The sequence below is a fragment of the Saccostrea echinata genome, unplaced genomic scaffold (assembly GCF_033153115.1).
Source record: "Saccostrea echinata isolate AGI-Se365-2 ecotype Australia unplaced genomic scaffold, CSIRO_AGI_Sech_v1 ptg000001l, whole genome shotgun sequence".
NCBI lineage: Eukaryota > Metazoa > Mollusca > Bivalvia > Ostreida > Ostreidae > Saccostrea > Saccostrea echinata.
The window spans coordinates 21,288,957-21,311,148 of NW_026889750.1; the positions used below are offsets into that span (position 1 = coordinate 21,288,957).

The following is a 22,192-nucleotide window of genomic DNA, read 5'->3' on the forward strand; positions in this document are numbered from 1 at the left end:
CCTTTATGTTGAATTTGAAAGTACGACCTTACACTGTCTTAACATTACTAAGTATGCGCCAAAGAATTTCAACTTCTGAGCAGTGTGACCTTTACCTTATCCGAACTGTCATGACAAACTACTTGATAACAAGGAATAATTGTGGGATGTATATTTTCCTGATGCTCCTCCAATATAAAGTTTTGTCTTTTACAATTAACATTCCCAAGACCTTTATATACTGAAACGCAAAAGAAACGCAACAAGCAGTAATCTACAAATATTTGAACCTTTTAACTCATGATTTTCAAAACTGATTACAGTTAAGTTAAACTCGATTTAAAAACATCAGAGATTTGATAACAATGTTAAATGATTACCCTTTTAATTTAGAAAGAAACACATGACTGTTAAAACACCCCCCTTCTCAGCCATTCAAATATAGCGTGGAAGACTGCCATGCACAACAATTGCAGTTTGATTTCCACGATGCAATAGGTTCATCAATCTCGAGAACTGAGCGAAAAAAATATTCTTTGCCATTTTTAAATGTCCGTTTTTCAGATGATGAAGTCGAATTTTCTCTAACCTAGCGCAGTGTAGTAACACTTGGACTTCCGGTCCACGGACTATCATTCATGCTAATGATACGTATGAACCTGTTGAGGCGTGTTGTCGTGCATTTTTGTATCTGCAATTCTCCATCACCTTTATTTTCAGATTTTTCCAGCTAAAGCATCTGAAATCTTAAGTCATTTTCAGGAAGCCTTGGCATCTCTTCCGGAAACGAAAGGAGAATGAATTCATTTTGCGGAATATTGCTGCATTACTTATGATAAACAGATACAAACCCTTAAAACCCCGAATTTTTGTCAAATGTTTTGTTAAACATGCAATTTTTGATTTCTGTTAAGCGGGCTCAAACTTAACTTCCGGTTATGACATGAAAATCATTCAACCGTTAAATGATCGATACTTACAAAGTTGAAGATATCTGTACTTTTTAGATACAAAATTATATCCTTTATATAATTTTCCCCTCTAAAATAGGAAGTTGCGTTTCTTTTGCGTTTCAGTATAATTTAACAAACTTGAACTTAATTAAGTCTGTAAAGGGTTTTATAAGACATATTCTATAATTATAATCATTCTTTATGCCAGGTATGAGTTTATAAAGTTATCCACTGATTGAAAAAAAATATGATATGGACATTTAGACTTTCACACATAAAAAACCCCGTGACCTTTACCTTGTCCTTTTGACCACGATGCAGCAACGTTACACATCCACAGGACACAAATTATAGTATTTTTGTATATTTAAGAGAACTGGGTGGTCACGATTTAAACTTTCTGGAAATGAACTTTGTATAAAGATAGGAACATGTATCATCAAATATAAGAGCTAGAACATGTATTTTTTTCTTTACTACATAAAAGTGCGGCTTCTAAAATCAGATTTCATATATGACTGTCGTAGTGTTGCGCTCCTAGATCGACAGATACATGTAGCCAGTATGCTTTAAGTATTAATCCTGCATATCTATTCGTTTAAAGTATAAATATTTAACACTTTTTTTCCTTGACCAAATTATTCATCTAATATATCTCTTCCTATTCGATTTGTAAAAATGTCATAGAGGCCAAATTTGTAATTTTAGATGGAGTTTGTTAAGGCGCCATCTATGGCAGTTGCCTTTTATACGATGCTTAAAATCTGAACTTCATTTCCGTGAAGTGCGATATTACTCACACCAGACCCTTAGGCTTTCACTGCTTGAATGCTGTTGAAATATTCATGACATGCTTGGAACATATAACAAGAAAAACTATGATATTTTGAATCTAAGGTCCGTATCATCAGTGTAAACAAAGAGGTCTCTACGTAAAATAATCTTTACTTGGGACATAATTATCATCTAATAAGGTCTTTAGTTCTAAATACCAACCCACCGGAATACTTCTTCTATCAGATTTACGGTTTCCGCTCCAGGATCTGTAACTCAAGAGCGATTCTTTGTTTGATCCTAGATCCTATACAAGATATTGTTTTCTCAAAGACGCATTTGCGCAAGCGTTATCAGCGATGATGATGGAAGACGCAGGGTGATTAACAGTACGATTTCCTGGCTTTAGGAAATGATTAGTTCAGCAGCATGTAAATATCAAAAAATAATATCCATGTTTTTGTTCTGCAACGCATTCAGAATACATTCTTGGTCGTTTTGAATGTTTAAGCATTACCATGATGCTTTTTTGTCCGTTGCTTTACGGCTTTTCTCTTAATGCACCCAGTTTTCATTCAGTTTTTCTAACACAATACTGTATTAAATTTAAACGTTTATTTCACCAATCATATGCAAAGCTTTGATTTTCAAAGTGTTATTCACAAAAAAAAAAATAATTTAAACTATTCATCTGAAAGAGGAGACGATTTAACGAGCAAGAAAGAACACTGTAAGTAAGTAAATATTGTATTTATTTCCCATTTTCGGCCAAGAAGATAAACAAAGGCACAAGTATCAAAATAGAGAGTGGATTTTCTAAATGATAGTCGAACAATTAATGAACTAATATTAATTATGATTACTTTTTATACAAATTAACATGAAAGGAAGAAAAATAAAATAAAAGTTTGTAAAACATTTCAAATTATCAGGATTTCTTATAACAGAAAAATATTTTTCTCTATAGAATCTTGATTAAAAAGTGCATATATTCCAGCTTGCCAACTTGCTTCTCTGCATTGTCTTAGAGTGTATTATACCAAGCCAGGGTTGGCCTGGAAATATCACAATTTTCTCTAAACTGGGAAATACAAATTTAAGTTTTTTTTTTATGTCTTTCACTCATTGATTTCATTCAATCCTATACAAAATTCAGAAATAAAATAAACATAAAAACAAAAAATGACTTATATTGAATATATGTGTCAAAATGCAATTAAATATTAATAATGTATCACTACTCTAGGTCTGCTACTCATAAGCATTCTGAAGCAGTACACAATTTCCTGACTGTATATTAAAAACAAAACCTAAGTTTTCCAATTCAATTTTCTTTTCAATTTTGTAAAATTAGTTTATTAATTATAAATCCAAGAACAAAACAAACTTGTTTTAATCCTTATATAAACACTGTAGTTATTACAATCAATCATATTGTTTTAACAAATTGCCCTGGACAGTTTTGTGTTCCTGTTTTGACAGATAATTACATTGAGTAGGGCTGTAAGGTCTCTACTTAGGTTTGATATTTACACCATGCTCTACATTTAACAATTTTCTTGGATCCCTCCTTAGTTAAATAAATAACCCAATTGGGATCTTTGGGTTCATTTCAAGAGCCTTTATAGATTACATTTGATTCAAGCATGAAACAAATGGGACTCAAGACTGGTATATGAATTCAATATACTGTTTTATGATTATAAAATGAATAACTTAGAAACCAGAAATTTTTAAATCAGGACAGTGATACCAGGTAGACATTTTAGCCAGTAATGTGTACTACATGTCTATACCCTGACAAATATGATTAAAATTATGAAATACATGTATGTTGCTATTTCTTATTTCCCAGTATTTCCCGGGAAATACCAGTAATTCCCGGGAATTGCCAGTATTTTCCACACTCCTGGGAAATATGAGTATTTCCCGCTTTTTGCCAACCCTGCAACAAGTGGCTTGATATTTTTCGCATCACTTATTAGCAACTATTGAAACAATATTTTCATCATGTACAAGATGTTATATATCTAGTATACTAAGAATAGAATAAATACTACTGCTCCGTCTTCTGTTGTTGTTTTCATATCATACATTGTTTTCATACATAGCTTTTTTAAGTAGTGAATTATCATCAGAACAAGCGATCCTTTGAAAATATTTCAGTTTGCTTTTAACGTTATCAACATGCAAAGGAAAACGACCAAGTTCGCCATCTGCCTTTTTTGAGGCTTTTTTGAACACCACAATTAAATTTCAAAAATTTTATTAGAAGTTTTGCACAGTATATCTTACGTAACTATAAAAGTTTTCAAGGCAAAAATTGGGACTTTTGACAGCATTAACATGTGTATTAATTGTTCCCCATATTTTAAAAGCATAAAGTAGAACTAGTTTTATGGTATGATCAAATAAATGTATTAGTGTATGCACTTTGGGTGTTATATTACCAAAATATTTAAGCTTTCAGGGCTCTCTTGTAGAGATCAGGGCACGGTTGTTCAAAAGCTGGTTAAAATTAACACAGTGTTATCTCTGTGTTAACTAGTATGTTAAAGATAACCATTTGATTAAGAGTTGTTCAAAGGTGTGTTTGTGTTAACAAGGTGTTAAATCTGTGTTATATTTAATTTATCTATACGGTAGGTGGATTAAGAAGTTAACACAGTGATTAAATAAGGCCGCTAATTTCCTTATTCACACGCCTGGACCAAGAAAAAAGGCTGACGTGTTTTCCGACTACACACCAATTTAGACGGTTGGTCTGATAATGAATTAAGAAGAAGGTATTTGGTCAACGTGGCATAGATTTTATTGGGGAAATCATCAAAAATGATTTAGAAAGAGCCACTAAAAGGAACAGCGCACTTAGCGCCCAACATCAAGTCATAATAACCTTGCGCTACCTTGCAAGTGGTAGTTTTTTGCAGGTTGTCGGGGACTCCCTAGGTTCAATTAATAGAATACAGTACTATACTATATAAATGTTAAAAATGAAGATTAATTAAAGTTTAAAATAATAATAACACAGTGCATGGAAAATTTCATGGTTATATACCGCATGTATTAAACGTAAAACGCGGATTAAATAGTCTTTCCATAATGAAACAAATATACAAATTACTCAAATTTAAATAGGGTTTTACAAAAGTACAGTATCTCGCACCATTAAGAGAGTCACAGAAGCACTGGTTGCTACAGCTGACACATTTATAAAATGGCCCGACGCAACAGCAAATGATCAAAACAGGCTTCTACTGGATGACAGGTTTCCCCAATGTAATCGGGTGCATTGATGGGACTCCTATACGGATCCAGGCCCCTTCACATGATTAAAATTCCTTCGTGAATAGAAAAGGATTTTACAGCATCAATGTCCAAGATGTATGTGACCACGAAGGTATCTATCACTGACCTTTCAAAAGCCCCTTGTATCACTTTCGTTCGACGATTTTTTTAAATGTCATAAAATGTCATAATTTTTAGATACAATGAATTCATAGTTATTTCAGTCCTCCTTGTACAGTCCCACTTCTATAATTATCGTATTAGTTGTGCATTCATTGTTTAAATGACTTTTTTAAAATTATATATGCATGTAATGTAGATTAACCTCCCCTTCGAAAAATAATGTGGCGGATCCAACTATTGATTATTTATTTCTACAATCAAGAATACTTCATTGTATTGGGACTGGTACATGTACAAGAAAATCCTTATAGCGCCCTCTTTCGTCAAAATAAGCGTTAGCATAATGCAAGCTTGCACAATTTATAAATCACGAAAGTACAATTTACATTTCACCAATTGACAAATCGCAAGACTTTGAATTACAAGTGAGCATTGACATAAATTGCATTTACATTTGTCACGTTGTGTTGGATAATTACGATTAACAAATTATGATAAAACAATTGACAAATTATGAAATTCCGATTTATAATTTACAAATTAAGGTTTACATGTGTACATTTTAAGAATTACAGAGTTGAACCCGTTGGCCTTCCATAGACAACAAGCAATGTTTAATTATTTGATAAAACGTCATAAATGAATTATTTCATCAAAACTTGATTTAAGTGATACAGAAGAAATTTCACAGAAATTTCTATTTTAGTAACCATGGCAACACCATTCATCGAAATCAGAAACCAATAAACAGAATTATGTACTTTAGTGTAGTTTACTTGTGTGCCAAGTATATTAAAACTGTAGTTGGAGTAGCATTTTGAATGTATTTCACAGAAATTTCTATTTTTAGTAACTATGGCGACACCGTTTATCGAAATAAAAAACTGATAGACAGAATCAGTGTAGTTTACTTGTGTGCCAAATTATATTGAAATCAGACCAAAACTGTAGGAGGAGTAGCATTTTGAATGTATTTCACAGAAATATCTATTTTTAGTATACATGTACATGGCAACACTGTGTGCCAAGTTATATTGAAATCAGACCTTTTCTGTAGGAGAAGTAGCGTTTTGAATGTAATTCACAGAAATTTCTAATTCTTAAAACTATGGCAACACCGTTCATCAAAAACAAAAAAAATTATGTATCTTAGTGTAGTCTACTTGTGTGCCAAGTTATATTGAAATCAGACCAAAACTATAGGAGGATTAGCATTTTGAAAAATTGTTTACACAGAGAGAGACAGGCAGACAGACGGACGATGGACTCCTTACTATCGCATAGGCTCTTCTCGTCTCTGACCAGTCGAGCTAAAAACGAGGCCATTATCACTTCATGAATATAAAAAAAACTTTGATGTGAATGGGCATGCAAATAATGGTAAACAATTGTATATACTGAAACGCAACAACCTATTTAGGGAGGAAATTACATATAGTATACATAACTCTGTACTTAAGAAGGAAAGGACATTTCAACTTTGTGTAATCGGTAATTTAACGGTGGAATGATTTTCATCCCATTACCGGAAGTTAAGTTTAAGCCCGTACTTCACAGAAATCGAAAATTGCATGTTTAACAAACCAATTGGCAATGATTTGGGCTTTCAAGAGTTTGTATCTGTTCATTATAAGTATTGCAGCAATATTCTAGAAAAAAAAGTTCTCCTTTCTTTTCCCGAAGTGATGCTAAGGCTTCCTCAAAATGAGTGAAAGCAAGCACTTCATTGTTCTCGCTGGAAAGTCTCGAAATAAAGGTAAAGGAGAGTTCCAGATGTAAATATGCACTACAATACGCCTCATCATGCCCATACGTATCATTAGCATGAATGACGGTCCGTGGACCGGAAGTCCTAGGGTACATGTACATGTAGCTACACAGCGCTAGGGTCGAGGAAATTCGACATCAGCATCTGGGAAACAGCCCTTAAACAGCCGAGGAATATGTTTTTTCGCTCAGGTCAAGAGATTGATGAACTTAATGCATCGTAGAATCCAACCTGCAATTGTTGTGCATGGCGGACTTGCACGCTGTAATTGAGTGGCGGGGGTTATGTGTTACTTTCTGAAGTTAAAAGATAACATTCAACGTTTTAATCAAATCTTTGATGTTTTTAAATCAAGTTTTACCTTAATGTTAAAATCTGTATACATTTGTGAAAATCATTTCATAAAAATAAGATATTTGAAGTTAACTACATGTTGCGTTTCTTTTGCGTTTCAGTATATTTATATCTCGAAAGACTATCAGTTAATTTAACTTTTGCCAATAAAACCAGTAAAATGTGCATATTCGCCACTGAGAGCACCATGGCAACGAACAATAGTACAACATGTTTATATCTAGTAATATAGTTCACATTCACTAATGTGGTTGCAAAATTGTGCTTTATTCAATACTTTTAATAAATATGGTTACAAATTAAATTGTGATTTATTTAATACACCACATATCACTAATCACAATCCCAATTTTCCATATTCCATAACATCAGAGTTCATTAAATTCATGACATCTAGATTAAGTCGAATTACATAAGAGGAATTGGCAGGCGACATATATACATTTAACAAACATAAATATCTTCATTAAAGCCAATAAAGGTTTAACATGAATTCACAGTTTGAATTTCTCTATGTTGAGACATCTTGTTTAATATTTTTCTTTATTAACAAGATCATACCCCCAGAGATGGGATAACTTTGTTCAATCTTACGTGTTACTTAAATTATAGCTATATATTGATCAGAACAAATATTTAGTGTTTCAACATCTTCATTCTTATTTTCCAACAAAAAACGAATAAGTCATAGTGAGAGATTTCTCGAATAAATGTTTTATCAGTTGATTTAATATAAAAACGGTTTTTCATGACTGAATATTATAACTTCCAAATTTCAAATGTTTTCTGACAGTCTTATCACTCTTGTGGTTCATATAATACGATAGAGTTCATCCCTTGCCTGGCTTGCCAGCAAGAGTGTCCCCCTTCGTGATACATGCTTATTGTCATAATAGACTCCTCTATGAGGAAAGCCTTTATAAAAGAGGTTGCTATTGTCGCAAAATTCTACCAATGGATCATTGCAAAATGTTTTGTAGAGTGATATTCAATGTGTTTAGATTAGAATCTGAGTCTTTCCACGGGAGTCCTAGTGATATCATTATTTTTGAATTTGGCAATTTTGATTTTGTACAAGACACCAGTTCTTCCATACTTTTGGTTATTGTGTTGTTTCAATGTCTTCGACATCACTGCAGAGAATATGGAATGCCTCAACTTCTGGCTTAAGAACATCATCAGGACGTTTACTTTGGTTGTACTGAGGTGCCTCTTCTATTGTAAATTTTTGCACTTTGTGGACGTAGGCTTCAGATATAGCAACAAATCTGGAACTTATATACTTCAAGTTTGATGTTCCATTTAAAAGTACCTGGGTTCTATGTCGCCGTCTAGTCTGTGAGTGTGTGTTCCCTTTTGACTGTGATTCACTTTCTTCCCGGTTGATCTATAGCTGCTTCCCTCTTTTCCACTTTTTTGGGCGTTTTTACAAGAATCAAGCTGATTTAGCTTCAAGTTTGACTGAATTGATTATGGGTTTAGCTGATTCATCTTCAGGTTTGGCTGATTCAGCTTCGGGTACCTCCCTTTCTGCTGCCAGCCATGTGGACTGTCGTAAAGACTCGCACTTCTATCATCCTGAAGTTTAGAGATCTCTGTGTTTAGGTTTCTATTCTGGTTTTCTTGTTCGACAAGTTGGGAGTTCTTAGATTCAACAATCTTCTCCAATATGTCAACTTCTTTATTGAGTTCTAATATACGTTTCTCAGCACATTCTGCTTTGTTGTACAATGCTGCAATCTGACTTTCAAGTTTGGATTTCATTGCTTTTTAAAAAGAAGTAGTGCCTTTTCTTTAATGAGTCTCTCCTTATCCTCTGAGAGAGAGAGAGAGAGAGCGAGATTTTACCTTGGTCTCGAGTCCTTGTTTGACATCGTTGTTGAATCGGGCACATAATTTGTCAATTATATTAACAAAGCTACCTTTTAGGCCATTCAATCTTTTGAGTATTATATTCAATAAATTGTCTTTAGGATTGGTAGAGTGTTCCTGATTTTTTTTTGCAAGTTTGAGTGCTGCGGGATTTATTCATGTTCTTTTTGTCAACATCTTTGAGATACGTTTCTTCATTGTCAGGTGTGTAATATGGAACAGATTGTTTATCTGTTTGGATAGTCTTTATGGTTTCTACAAGCCTGGCCAGGTCTTTAAAATATTTATCCTTCAACTTAGCACTGTAGACCCCTTGAATTACGACAGATCCTGTCTGGTTTTGTTTGTTTGTATGTTGTTTAACGTCCCTCTCGAGAATTTTTCACTCATATGGGGACGCCACCACTTGCCGGTGGAGAGCTGCAAATTTTGTCCTATACTCGGCACTTACGGCCATTGAGCAGTGAGGGATCTTTTTCGTGCCAGCACCTACTGCGACACGGGACCTCGGTTTAAACGGTCTCATCCGAAGGACCGGTCTCCACGTCCCACAGTGGGATTCGAACCCGCGACGTAAGGATCAACTCCTTACTCCGCGACTCTAGAGCAGATGCTCTAACCACTGCGCCACGCGGGCGACGATCCTGTCTGGTAAAAGTATATTTAAAAAAAGTTTCTGATTCATCAACAACGAATGTAGTTTTGATATCATTGCCACTTTTCAATATTGAGGTATTATCTTCGACAAAATAATTGACTACTGCGGCTTTCCATAGATCTATGTTTTGTTGTATTATGTGAAATGAAACATTGTTTATTTTTCGATCACATTGTAGATGTTCCTTAGGCTCTTTTGTGTCATTATTTTCTAATAATGTATCAATTTTCTCACCTGTGAGGCATTCATTGAACTTTGCAGGTGTTTTGCTCTTACCTCGTGTTTATTAATAAGGATTTGTATCTATTCATTGTAAGTAATGCAGCAATGTTCCGAAAAATAAATTCCCCTTTCTTTTCTGTAAGCGATGCCAAGGCTTCCTGAAAATGACTTAAGTCATTTGGCAATATTTACAAACATATTCATAAACATGTAAATGTAATGACAAAATTACCTCCAAGCGTTATTTGTACAATTAACATATAATAATATTTTTCGGAGTTTCTAAATTATTTAATTTAAAGAAAACATTTGTGTAAATAACCAAACAAGATGAAGAGGTTGGCTTAACTGGCAATTGCTTCCCGCAAAGAACCGTGTGTCCTTTTCAGTTACATTGCGCTTCCCAAAAAGAGACTTTTTGATGAAGCTAGAATCAGGGCGTATCTTTTCAGAATAGCTGTAACAAACTCATTAGACTTTGGGGAATATCTTTCTCGCTGTCCTCGCACTTGATTCTTCCAGATTCACTAATAAGACACTTGACAGACTAACATCACATTCGTTTAAGAATTCATTAAACTTTTGAAGTCTATCAACTCTTACAGCAGATACATTTGTCCCTTGACTAGTATAATAACTGCCCGAATCAAAACTAGTGACTGTCTCCTGCCTTGAAATTGATACATGTTCTAACTGAAAAACGAAATTACGAGGGTTGTTCGAAAAGTTCACGGACCTCTGTCATTACTTTTTTTCTAAAAGTCATATTATATCCAAATTTGGTATACGTAGTCATCTTTTGACAATAAATTCAAATGGTTTGAAATTAAAATTTCTCTAGTATATATTAATAGATTTCAAACATTTAAAATTTAAAACTATAAAAATGGGATCACGGAGCAGTAGTTTACAAATAATGTACAGTGTACTTGATAATGTCTGTATTTATCTCTCTAAAACGAAAGGAAAAATCTACGTTATCATAGTAATAATTGCTACACTCTTATGACAAATCGTGACTTAATATTTTACTTCGTTGAGAAGATATCAATCTCAGAAAATAGGTAGACCACATTGAAAAAGGCAAAGAAGATGACGCCACGGAGCAGCGACTAGCAGTACAATTGGAAATTCTATCAGTGCGCTTAAATTAGCGCACGCAATGAAATTTAGATTTTAGAGTAAAGCTTAAGTAAGGTATTAATTCGTAATCTCCCAAACTCCGGTATTCCCAGCCTTTTTTAAAGAACGAGATCTCGCGAGATCTTCAGAGAGGCTGAGAACGTAATATCTGCCATTCCTAAATTTATTATTTTTTATACTACAAAGAACAAGTCTCAATAAGGCTTATCTGTGGTCCCCGGTTATTCGAACATTTATTAAAAGCCTTCAAAATTAAATTTTATTATTAACTAATGTCTTTTTTACTTGAATCATCATCTAAAAATGTCAAACAATAGATGTAGACAACATACGAAGCTGCGTGTTAAAGATGGGGTCCTTTGATTTTCAAAAATATCAATAGAAATCAGTGACAGGTACACACTTCAAAGCTTTATTAAACACAGAGCACAGGTTTGTTCAGAGTCGAGTTTGAAATATAATGTGTATATTATATGTATAAATGTTGAGTGAAAATATCTTTGTTGAACAACCTTGTGTTCTATGTTTTCCAATTAAAATTACTGTGATTTTGTACATGCAACTAACCTCTTTATGACATGTTTAGAATCATAAAAAGCCACATGGATTTGTATAGTTACGGGTAAATGTCCCCCAGCAATCTTTGCAGATGAAACTTACTCTATTTTACATAGGCCGGTCAGCTTGGTCTTGTTTGATTCATCTTGTTTAAGCGTTTTATTGCCAAAGTTTTGTATACAGAAAATTGTTTTGTAGTTGATTGTGAATCTTGAACATATAATTCGTCTTTGAAAGTAAATTTTATATTGTAACGTGCTGACGCTACACTCTGAACTGCCGGAGTCTGTCAGGATGGTGCAGTTCAAATATTGAAGTTTAAATTTATTTCTTTTATTATTTAATTTTTTTCTGACACCAGGTACTATTTCAGTACCAAAGAAACAAAATGAAGAGTCTGCTTCAAGTTCCACAAATCATTTAGTGCAATAGTCCCTTTTAACAAGATAATAAATTAATAGCCTCCTCAAAATAACATGAAATTAATTCCTTTGTTTCTCAGTTTCTCCCAAAATAAAATCAGAATTAAAGTAAATTCACAAACAGTACTTGTGCAAAGATTGATTCAGAGATAACCCAGTGACTTTAATTACAATACTTGCATTAATAAATAAATTAATTGATAAAATTCCCAACTGTTGTTAAGTCTGATTCAGAGATAACTCAGAATATGTGACTTTTAATTAAGTTAAGTTATTCACACTAATTAACAAATAAATTGCTCAGATTTCCAAATTATGGAAATATGTGATCAGACCTAAATCCCTAAAAATATTTCCTAGCAATTTCAATTAGTTTTTACCCAGTAAAATTTCAAATGAATAAATAAACTTACATCTTAAAATTACGCTAACTGACTAACTGAAAATTAACGGATTCGTCTTATTTATACCCTGTTAAAATCCGTTTAACCAATTTACTCATAAAATTCGTCTACTAAGAACAGATTTCGTTTACAGTAAACGGAAAATGTCTCGTGCAACATAGTTCCAGTGAATATTTCAAATAAGGGTGAAATCTAAAAACAGCAAATTGACCCGGAAGTAAAGGTCAACCTATGAACCAAAAAAATAGTAGCTGACAACTTCCTTCAAAAAATGTACAAAATAATGGAATTAAGACGGTGCATAAACCCTAACAATACACGAAATGCATCATTTAGCCTGGGAATAAATCAGTAACTGTGTAAATTAAAATATTTAATGAAATGCAACGCACGTGTGACATTTCAGTTCGAATTTCCTCAACATAACTAATACGTAAGACATGACATTACAATAATCTAGTAAAAAAAAATACACACATTAAACATTAAAAATAAGTATCTGAGCATAATGTAGTATTGTAAAATGCAAGTTTCCCGTAATTTACAACTATAAAACAAGTAAAGTTAACTCGAGTCAATAGATAGCATTTAGGGACCATCTCAAAATATAATGTTCAGTATAACAACACAACATAACTTTACATTTTTATCCCCCTCTTAAGCTTCCAGTGTCCTCACGGAAACTTAAATAAAAAATAACTTAATCATGAATATTTTAAACACATTTGAATTCCTTCAAAAATATTAATAAAAATACACATCTCTTAAAATATAAATATACATGTGCATATATAAACAAATTTAACAATATTAACAACAACTTCCTCCAGGTCTCTCTCCTCCTGACAGATGTTCTCCTCCTTCTTGGTGTTCTTGATCTCCTTCTTGACTGTGCCTCCTTTCTAGTGTGTGTAGGTACTGGTACTGTGGAGGGTGTTGTGCTAGCTGCTCCGGGGTTCGTTCGTTGGGCATCTCTTATGTCTCCCAGATAAGCTGTTTGTTTCTTCATCTCCCCCATCATATGGTGCAATACGTCATGAATCATTAATAAGTGGTTGTTCATAGTATCAAGTTTTGGGACAAGTGTTGTTTTCAGGGGTGTTTTTTGTTTCTTCTCTTTTGGTGTTCTCTCTTCACCTTCTCTGTCATTGTTTGAGCTGCTGGAACTACTACTACTAGAACTGCTTGGACTCTGTCCTCTTTCTCTTCTTGCTATTCTTTCTCTTACTACCTCTCTTTCCTCATCGCTTTCCTCTTTCCTTGCTTCCTCTCTTTCTTCATCATCTTTCTTTCCTTCCTCATCTTTCTTCCCTTCCTCTTTTCCCTTAACATCTTTCTTTCCTTCCTCATCATCTTTCTTTCCTGAAACCTCTCTGCATCTTCCCGATGTAATGGGCGTGTCCAGTGCTGGAGTAGTATATCCCAATATGCGATCCAAGAAATCAAGGTTGGGCTCACACCCAAAGAAGTCATCAAATGGGATGCTGGCCACTTCTGTCGGCTCTGTCGCAATCAAGAGCTCAGGTGTTACTAGGACTTCCTTAGCTGGCCCAACTGTGGTGGTAGTTGGGGTAGGACGGCTAGCCAGGGTGACTTCTGAGTCGGATCCTATAATGGAGGTGGAGGTTGTCTTTCTCAACCTACTGGCCCATAGGTCGTGAGACTCTTTCCTTTCCATTTTGCAGTAATGGCTTCCCTCCACCAGGTGGATAGGGTCCTTGTTTTCATCCAGATAGCTCCTCCCCTTGTCGACCATATTACTTGCTGCTTCTAGATGTTTAGAATGGTGTGTAATGTGGTCCTGCAGCTTTTTCTTTTCTGTGGTGATGAAGTGACACAGGCTGCAACAGAAGGGTGCGCTGTCCAATGGAATGTACTTGTAGATGTGAGGGATGACGTGCCTCTTTTCCCCTTCGTATTGGTCGCTCGGGAGGCACTGATAGACCCTTCCTCTTCGGAGGATCTGTTTCCAAATCTGCCATCTGTATGTAAATTCACACATAAAATAAAAGAACATAATTAATTTCTAAAGAGCCACCCCCAACCATACCAAAACAACTGAGTTCTGTTTCCCCCTTTTTTTCTTAACATGTCAAAAACCAATATCTTGAGGAGGCTGTACAACACCAGTAACTTAAAATCGACAGGGTATTTTCAGTTTCTTTAACAGCTTCTTTGCCCACTCAGGTTTGTCTTTTCCTTCATATTTCTTCAGCTTATTGTGGTGAACAGCGCGAGAATCACTCGGACTTAAATACTGTAAACCAACTTTTATTCGCGACGACTTTATTTCGCGATTTACCGGGGGTAAACTAGTTCGCGACGATTAATTTTCGCGATCAAGCCTTTTTGGATCTGTTGTTAATAGAAAGAGAGACTTTAAGGACCGGTTCGCTGCGAGAAATATTTGCGATGACGAGGCTCTCGCGAACCTCGCGAAAATTTCTCGCACGCGAATAAAAGTTGGTTTACAGTAAATGCTGAAAATCAAGTCATTAAACTTTCGCGTGATTACAAAAGGACCAAGATTTTTGACATATTCCGTCCTTTCTACCCTCGTTTAGATACCAAACTAGTTGTCCTTCTTCATAATGATGTTGCCAGGTTCTAATGTCATAAGTTTCCTTCTGGTGGTGGGCAGCTTGTCTCAAGTGTCTCCTTGCTACTTCATGAGCTTTTAACAGACGTTGTCTCAGATTTTCGACATATTCTCCATAATTGTGTAATATTCCTTCTGGAGTACTATTCCCTAGCATCAAATCAGCTGGTAATCTAGTCTCCCTGCCAAGGATGAGGATGTTAAGTGTAAGTCCTGTAGAATCATGTGGAGTTGCTCTATATGCTGCTGTGATTAAGTGTAGATTTTTGTCCCATTCTGTTTGTTCCCCTCTCAAATAAGATTTAATCATTTGTACTAATGTCCTGTTGAACCTCTCTGCCAAGCCATTGCATCTAGGGTTCCCGGGACTTGTTCTTGATTTCTTTATCTCCAATAAATGGCAAAATTCCTGAAATAAATTACTTTCAAAACACTTACATTGATCTGACAGAATTGTCAAAAGACACCCGAATTGACAGACTACTTGAAATAGGTAGTGCGCACATGTCTGCGCTGTTTGGTCAGGTACAGCTATGGCTTCAACCCATTTAGTGAAGTGATCAGTAACTACGAGGACATACTTGTTACCACGAGGAGTCTCTGGGAGTGGCCCTAGCAAATCCGTCGCTAATCTGTCCATCGGCCCTCCTACCTGGTTTTTTTCCTAATCTAGCTCGAGGGATTCTCTGTTCAGGTTTGTTTCGAGCACACGTGTCAGACTTCCTTACCCATATAAGGACATCTTCTTTGGCCTCATACCAGTAGAACCGTTGTTTTAACTTACCATATGTTTTGTTAACTCCAAGGTATCCCCCATTAAACTGTCATGCATATATTTTAAAATGGCTCCTCGTAAGGATTGTGGTACTATGATCTGCAGATGCTCTGAACTATTACATCGGTGGTAGAATTTCTTACATAAGACATTGTCAACAATACAAAGGGAGTTCCACAAATGCCAATAATGGCGAGTAGCAGGACTAAGTCTACGTACCTCTGCATGACTAACTCTCTGATTCATCTTCACCCACTGATACACAATTTTAACAACAGGATCATCCTGTTGCAATACAGACACATTGATTACACCTGTAAGTGGTGCTGGATTTTCTCCCCTTGATTTAGTAGTGATGGCCCTTATATCATCTGATCCCTGTAGAGTTGACTGCTTATCATCCTTTATCCCTTAGTCAGGTTGATCTTCCATTAATTGACTCAACATCTCCTTAGTTTTCTTCCTGCATTTACTGCATGGCCCACACTTCAAAGGTAGAGGCTCCATATAGTCAATTACATTACTTTCGCAAGTGCAATTCCTTGGATTTATACACATTCTGGAAAGAGAATCAGCATTTCCATGCTTTTCACCAGGCCGGTACTGCACACTGAAATTATATTGAGATAATATTTCTATCCAACGAGCTATACGCCCCGTTGGTTCCTTGAGACTGAAAAGCCAAACCAATGCCTGATGGTCAGTCCTAACAATAAACTCCCTCCCTAGTAAATATTGTTTATAGTACTCAATGAAGTATCTCACAGCTAGCAGCTCTTTATCAGTAATGCAATAGTTCCGTTCAGATTTGTCTAGTGTGTGGCTTCCATAAGCTAAGACCTTTTCCTGTCCATCATGTACTTGACTGAGTATTGCCCCGATAGCATAATCACTGGCGTCGGTATCCAATATGAATTTCCCTTGGTCTCTAGGGTATACCATTATGTCAGCTCCAGTCAATGCTCGTTTTAGGTTATTGAATGACTGCTCACATTCCTCTGTCCAGTTGAATTTGACATTTTTTCGGGTCAGGTCAACCAACGGTTTTGCTATTTAGGAAAATCCTATATTAATTTTTCTGTAAAATTACCTAGCCCTAAAAATCCTCTGATTTCCCTTATGTTCCTTGAAACTTTCATCTGTACAAGTTTTTCCACATTTTCTGGATTAGGAGAGGTCCCCTTTTCATTAATAACATGACCTAAAAATGTAACTTCCTTTTGTTGTAATTGACATTTCTCTGGCTTAAGTTTTACTTTTGCTTGTCTGATACATTCAAATACCTGTGATACTCGTTCTGTATGCTCTTCAACAGATGATCCAAATAAAACTACATCATCTAGATAGATGAGACAAATTTTCCACTGGAGACCTTGAAGTGTTAATTCCATCAGTCTCTTGAATGTCGCTGGTGCACATGAAAGTCCAAATGGCATTGATAAAAATTCATATAACCCATACTTAGTCACAAAGGCAGTCTTTGGAATGCTGCTCTCTCCCATTGGTACTTGGTGGTAGCCTGATGTAAGGTCAAATGTGGAGAAGTACTTGGCACCTGCAACAGCATCTAAGCAGTCATGTACTCTGGGCAATTGGAAAGCGTCTTGATTGGTTACAGCGTTCAGTTTCCTGTAGTCGACACAAGGTCTTATCTTTCCATTTTTCTTAACTACCAGACAGAGAGGACTTGCCCATGGAGATTTAGATTTCCTAATAATACCATTTTCTTCCATTTGAGAAATGATTTTTCTTTCCTTATCTGCAAAGGCTAGGGGTACCCTCCTGGGAGGTTGTCTGATTGGTCTGGTGTCTCCTGTATCTATACTATGTTTAACTAAGTCAGTTAGTCCTAAATCTGAATCACACCTGGCTCCGGGGCCATAAAACTTAGCCAGCTCACTTTTGAGATCAGAATTTGAGACGGTCTCAGATTTTGGTCTCAGTCTCAAGTTAGGTGTGCCATAAAAAAATGTCATCTCAGTCTCAGTCTCAGTTTCTTAGTTTGGTCTCACTTTTGAGCTCAAAAAGTTAGACAACTTAAAAGGTGTCTAACTTCTTGATTTGTGATCTCACTTTCAATATGGCGTCTTCGGCAGCGAAGTTGAATATTTTCAACATCATTCAAAGGCAGAGAAAGGCTCCACGTCCGCGTGTTTTCAGGGATAGAAGTAACCCACTGGAGGATTTGGAGCCGAATGAAGTCTATATTAAATACCGTTTCAGGCCTGCTACCATCCTCTTCCTTGTGGAATTGTTGTACGATGATCTTGTAAGACCAACAAAGAGAAACTCCGCCCTTCCCCCGCTATTACAAGTGCTGGTAGCCCTACGATTCCTAGCCACTGGCTCATTTTATAATCTCGTTGGTGAACCACTGGGAATCGCCAAGTCTTCGACTGGAAGAGCTGCTCGCCGTGTGTGTACCTTGCTTGCGAGTTTCGCGCAGAGGTACATTAAATTCCCTATGGACCTATCTGCATTCAAGAGTAGATTTTTTGATATTGCAGGTACATGTGTTTAACACCCTCTTAATGAAATACAAACTATCATTTCACATTCAACGCGAAATTACTCTGTCTCTGTTTTTAATCATGGGTGCACATATGTCATATCGCACAATACATTGCATGTGTTTTCCCCTTTACTTAAAAAAATAAGCATCTTAATAAATGCACTGAAGTTTAAAAAACAAATAATCTTTATCTACCTTTCGTTATTGATCAGTATCGGCATCCTCTATATACCCGGTAGTTGTTGTTTTCCATCCATAGGCCTACTCCATTGATAAAAGAATTACCACAAGGGGAAATAAATCTTGTAGAAAGTGATTTTTTCAAACCCATCCTAAAAATGTGATAAAATTTAAATAGGCATCGAACACAAATGGCGGCAGACGACTAGTAGTTTATTGAATGATGCATGTACTTTTACCAAAAAAAGGGGGAGAATTAGGGAACCTCCCCCATTTCAGTATTCAGTGACGGAGCACAAAAGTCAATAAAGGATAAATGTCCCCCCTTTTTTTTGCAGTATTCATCGACTGAGCTACCACATAAAAACACAAAAGTTAATAAAAATCGATTTTGAAATTCTATTACAGGGTGCACAAAGAAGTAGGACAGGTTAATGAAAATGGAGATGCTATTAATTTATTCTGAATTTATTTGAAATGATTTTGTTTTGCGTGTAAAATCATCTACCGATAGAATGTAATGTAATGCTTTAGGTATTTGAGGAAAAAAAATTAACTGGAAATTATGTTATAAGCCAAACATTATGATGTTTTTAAATTACGTGCTATTTGTGTTAAAACTTCAGGCCAGATTAAAAAAAAAAAACTTTGTACATTGGTCTCCTTTCCCTCTAGCTGAACTAGAATCACGCTAAAAAATTCTTGCTTGAACGATTGCATTATATGTATGTATTTTTGTTTTGTTTTTGTTTGTTTTTTTTTTCGTCCATGTACCATGTAGTGCCGTTTTACGTCACGTGGTTTTGAGAGAATTAACTTAAATGAACTATATTTGGTTCAAAGGATTCCCAAATGTTGTTGGGTGTGTGGATGGCACCCAGATTAAGATAAAAGCTCCAAAGGATAATGAAGCTGATTTTATAAACAGGAAAGGATTCCATTCCCTGAATGTACAGGTAATATACAAGCTGTGTAATCTAAAACTTATATTTAAGACTTTTTTTATTGTTTGGGTTTACATGTAAAAGAAGATGGGCGAACAAGGCGAGCACAGTGCCTATAGTGCAACAAGCATGAAGGTGAAAAATTAAATCTCAATTAAAACAAAATCTTCTTTGATATTTTGATATTTCGTCTAAAATTAAAGTATACTTTATGTAAAATCTCCACAATTTGCAAAAATCTCACTAAGATTGAAATTGTTTGCCTATGAAATAGCAAACACACGCACTAGAGATGGCAAAAAGGATCATTTTCTCGTACTAAACCACAATTTTTCGATATGAGTGGGTTTTCGCTCCATATTTTTCAAAGTTTAAAAGAGACAGAGAAAAAAAAAACACCCAAAATTAATTTTTTTGTATTTTTAAATTGATCGAGTTAGTCGATAACCTAGCATCGTTTTAGATAACTCGAGATCCTCTAGTGCCGAGACCCTCTAGTGCTCCAGTACAGGGTCGGATTCAGCAGTTTTTGAAAAAGGGGTGGTGGTGGTTCTAGGTCACACTGCAGGCACTATTCAACGGTTTTCAAAGGGGACAACCTCCAAAGAGTGTTGACAAGCAACAATAAATAAATAAATTAAAACAACAACCTGTGCACCACACTGTAAAATCCTATTTCGGGGGGAGGGGGCTTCGTCTAAACTTTTCGGTACATTTTGATTTCTTTTAAGTGTTTGATTGTCCATATTTTGAACCTTCCCGCAACAAAAAGTGCGGGGGAGCTTCCAATGCAAATCAAAACTTATATATTCAAATTATAACAAAAGATTATTTTTTTAAGAAAAAGTGAGCCCCCCCCCCCTCCCCAACATTCTACGGGGACATTTTGAACCTTTCTCTTTATTGATTAAAATATCCCCATAATATAAGGAGAAAAATCTTCTCGTATGGATACTCCATTTCATGACTTTTAATGCATACTTCTTAAAGTTAGTTCTTCAGAAGATGGTCCAAAAATAGCTATGTACGTTCGCCGGAATCTTCCGGTGATATCGAAGTGAAATCTTTCATATTACGTGTGGGTGGTCGAGGCCCGGGGCCGGGGTTGTGAAAGTACAAGGAGAAAAGCAATAAGCAAAACTCTAGAGAGTAGAAAGGGCAGAGATTGAAGTACTTATTTTATTGAAAATACTAGACGTAAAAATATCTATATTGCAGAAAAAAACGCACTCTCTCTTTCTCTTTCTGCAAAAATAAATAGGGTTACAACATCCGAACCCCCCCCCCTTTCCTTTAAAGGACAGCAACTTGTGGTATTTACATGTATATATCTGAAGCTATAGGCATTCTGCGCGCCTTGTTCACCCATCTCCTTTAAGGAAAATGCACACTTTTATGGAGATTTTAAGCTAGTTCCCTTCCTCTCAAATTTCAAAGAGTTTAGATGATCAATTTTCTTGATACTCCAAATAATGCAGTTTAATGATTCTAAATTATCTATTTTTTAAATGAAGTCATTATAGCTATACAGGTCCTGGCATACATAAGATGTACTGGTACTACTTGTTGTATAGCTATATTTGTAGCTGTGACTCTTTGTAAATTTCGTTAAGAATTTGTCCATAGATATAACAATAGATTCAAGAACCATGATATCTATTATGTTATTGCAGATGATATGTGGCCCTGATTTTTCCATCACAAATGTTGTGGCTAAATGGCCAGGATCAGTCCATGATTCCAGAATTTTCAAAGAGTCTGCGTTATGTAGAGAATTTGAAAATGGTACCTTGTTATGACCATCAATTTCTTATTGATTCTTGTCTGAGAATTGCAGTTTTGCATTTCTTATTAAATGATTTATTTTTTTATTTCAGTTATCATTTTCATTTGAAATTTAAAATCATTCAATCTGTTCCTGTTTTGGAAAAAATACATTTTGAAAATCTGAATTTATATGCTTCCGAATATTTTTAAGAGTAGGAATCCAGCTATATTTATAAGAAAACTCTGTATGTACAAAATGCTAGCTAAAGGTCATATACCTTGACTGTAAAAACAATGTAAGTTAATGACAAGCATATAATTTTACCTTTTTTGAAAATCACATAAGGAAAAAAATAATACGGCCATAATTAAATTTAACATCATAATAGAAATTCACTTAATTCCCACTGCAGGACACGTACAAGGAATACTTTTGGGAGATTCAGGGTATGCCCTTAAATCCTACCTAATGACGCCATACCTGAACCCGTCTGAGATTCATATGCAGCGGTTTAATACTGCCCACTGTAGGACAAGAGTGTTGATAGAGCAGACATTTGGCATCATTAAGCGTAGGTTCTCGTGTCTACACACTGAATTACGAGTGTCACCCCAGAGGGCCTGTGTTGCCATCATTGCCTCTTGTGTCTTACACAACATTGGTATTATGCGAGGAGACATTTTGCCAAATGCGGACATCATCATAGTTGATGAGTGGGATGAGGCGGAAGACTTGGGAGGTGATGGCAAAACTGTACGTGACCACATAGCCTTGAATTACTTCTGAAAGTGAGTACAATTCTCTATATTTTCTAAAGCCAACAATTCAAAAGGAATTCAAATACTTATTACAATAATTAATGTGTTGTTTTCATGATGCCATTCTTTTAAAATACA

At 35.4% G+C, this 22,192-nt stretch overlaps 1 protein-coding gene across 1 annotated transcript; it reads left to right on the top strand.

Moving 5' to 3' along the window:
- The first annotated feature begins 21,201 nt into the window (after positions 1-21,201).
- On the top strand, positions 21,202-22,130 carry LOC133198284 (putative nuclease HARBI1). Its single transcript, XM_061334423.1, has 2 exons — positions 21,202-21,313; positions 21,709-22,130. Exons 1-2 carry the CDS (start codon positions 21,202-21,204, stop codon positions 22,080-22,082), a joined length of 486 nt encoding a protein of 161 aa, XP_061190407.1. The 3' UTR covers positions 22,083-22,130.
- Positions 22,131-22,192: the final 62 nt, after the last annotated feature.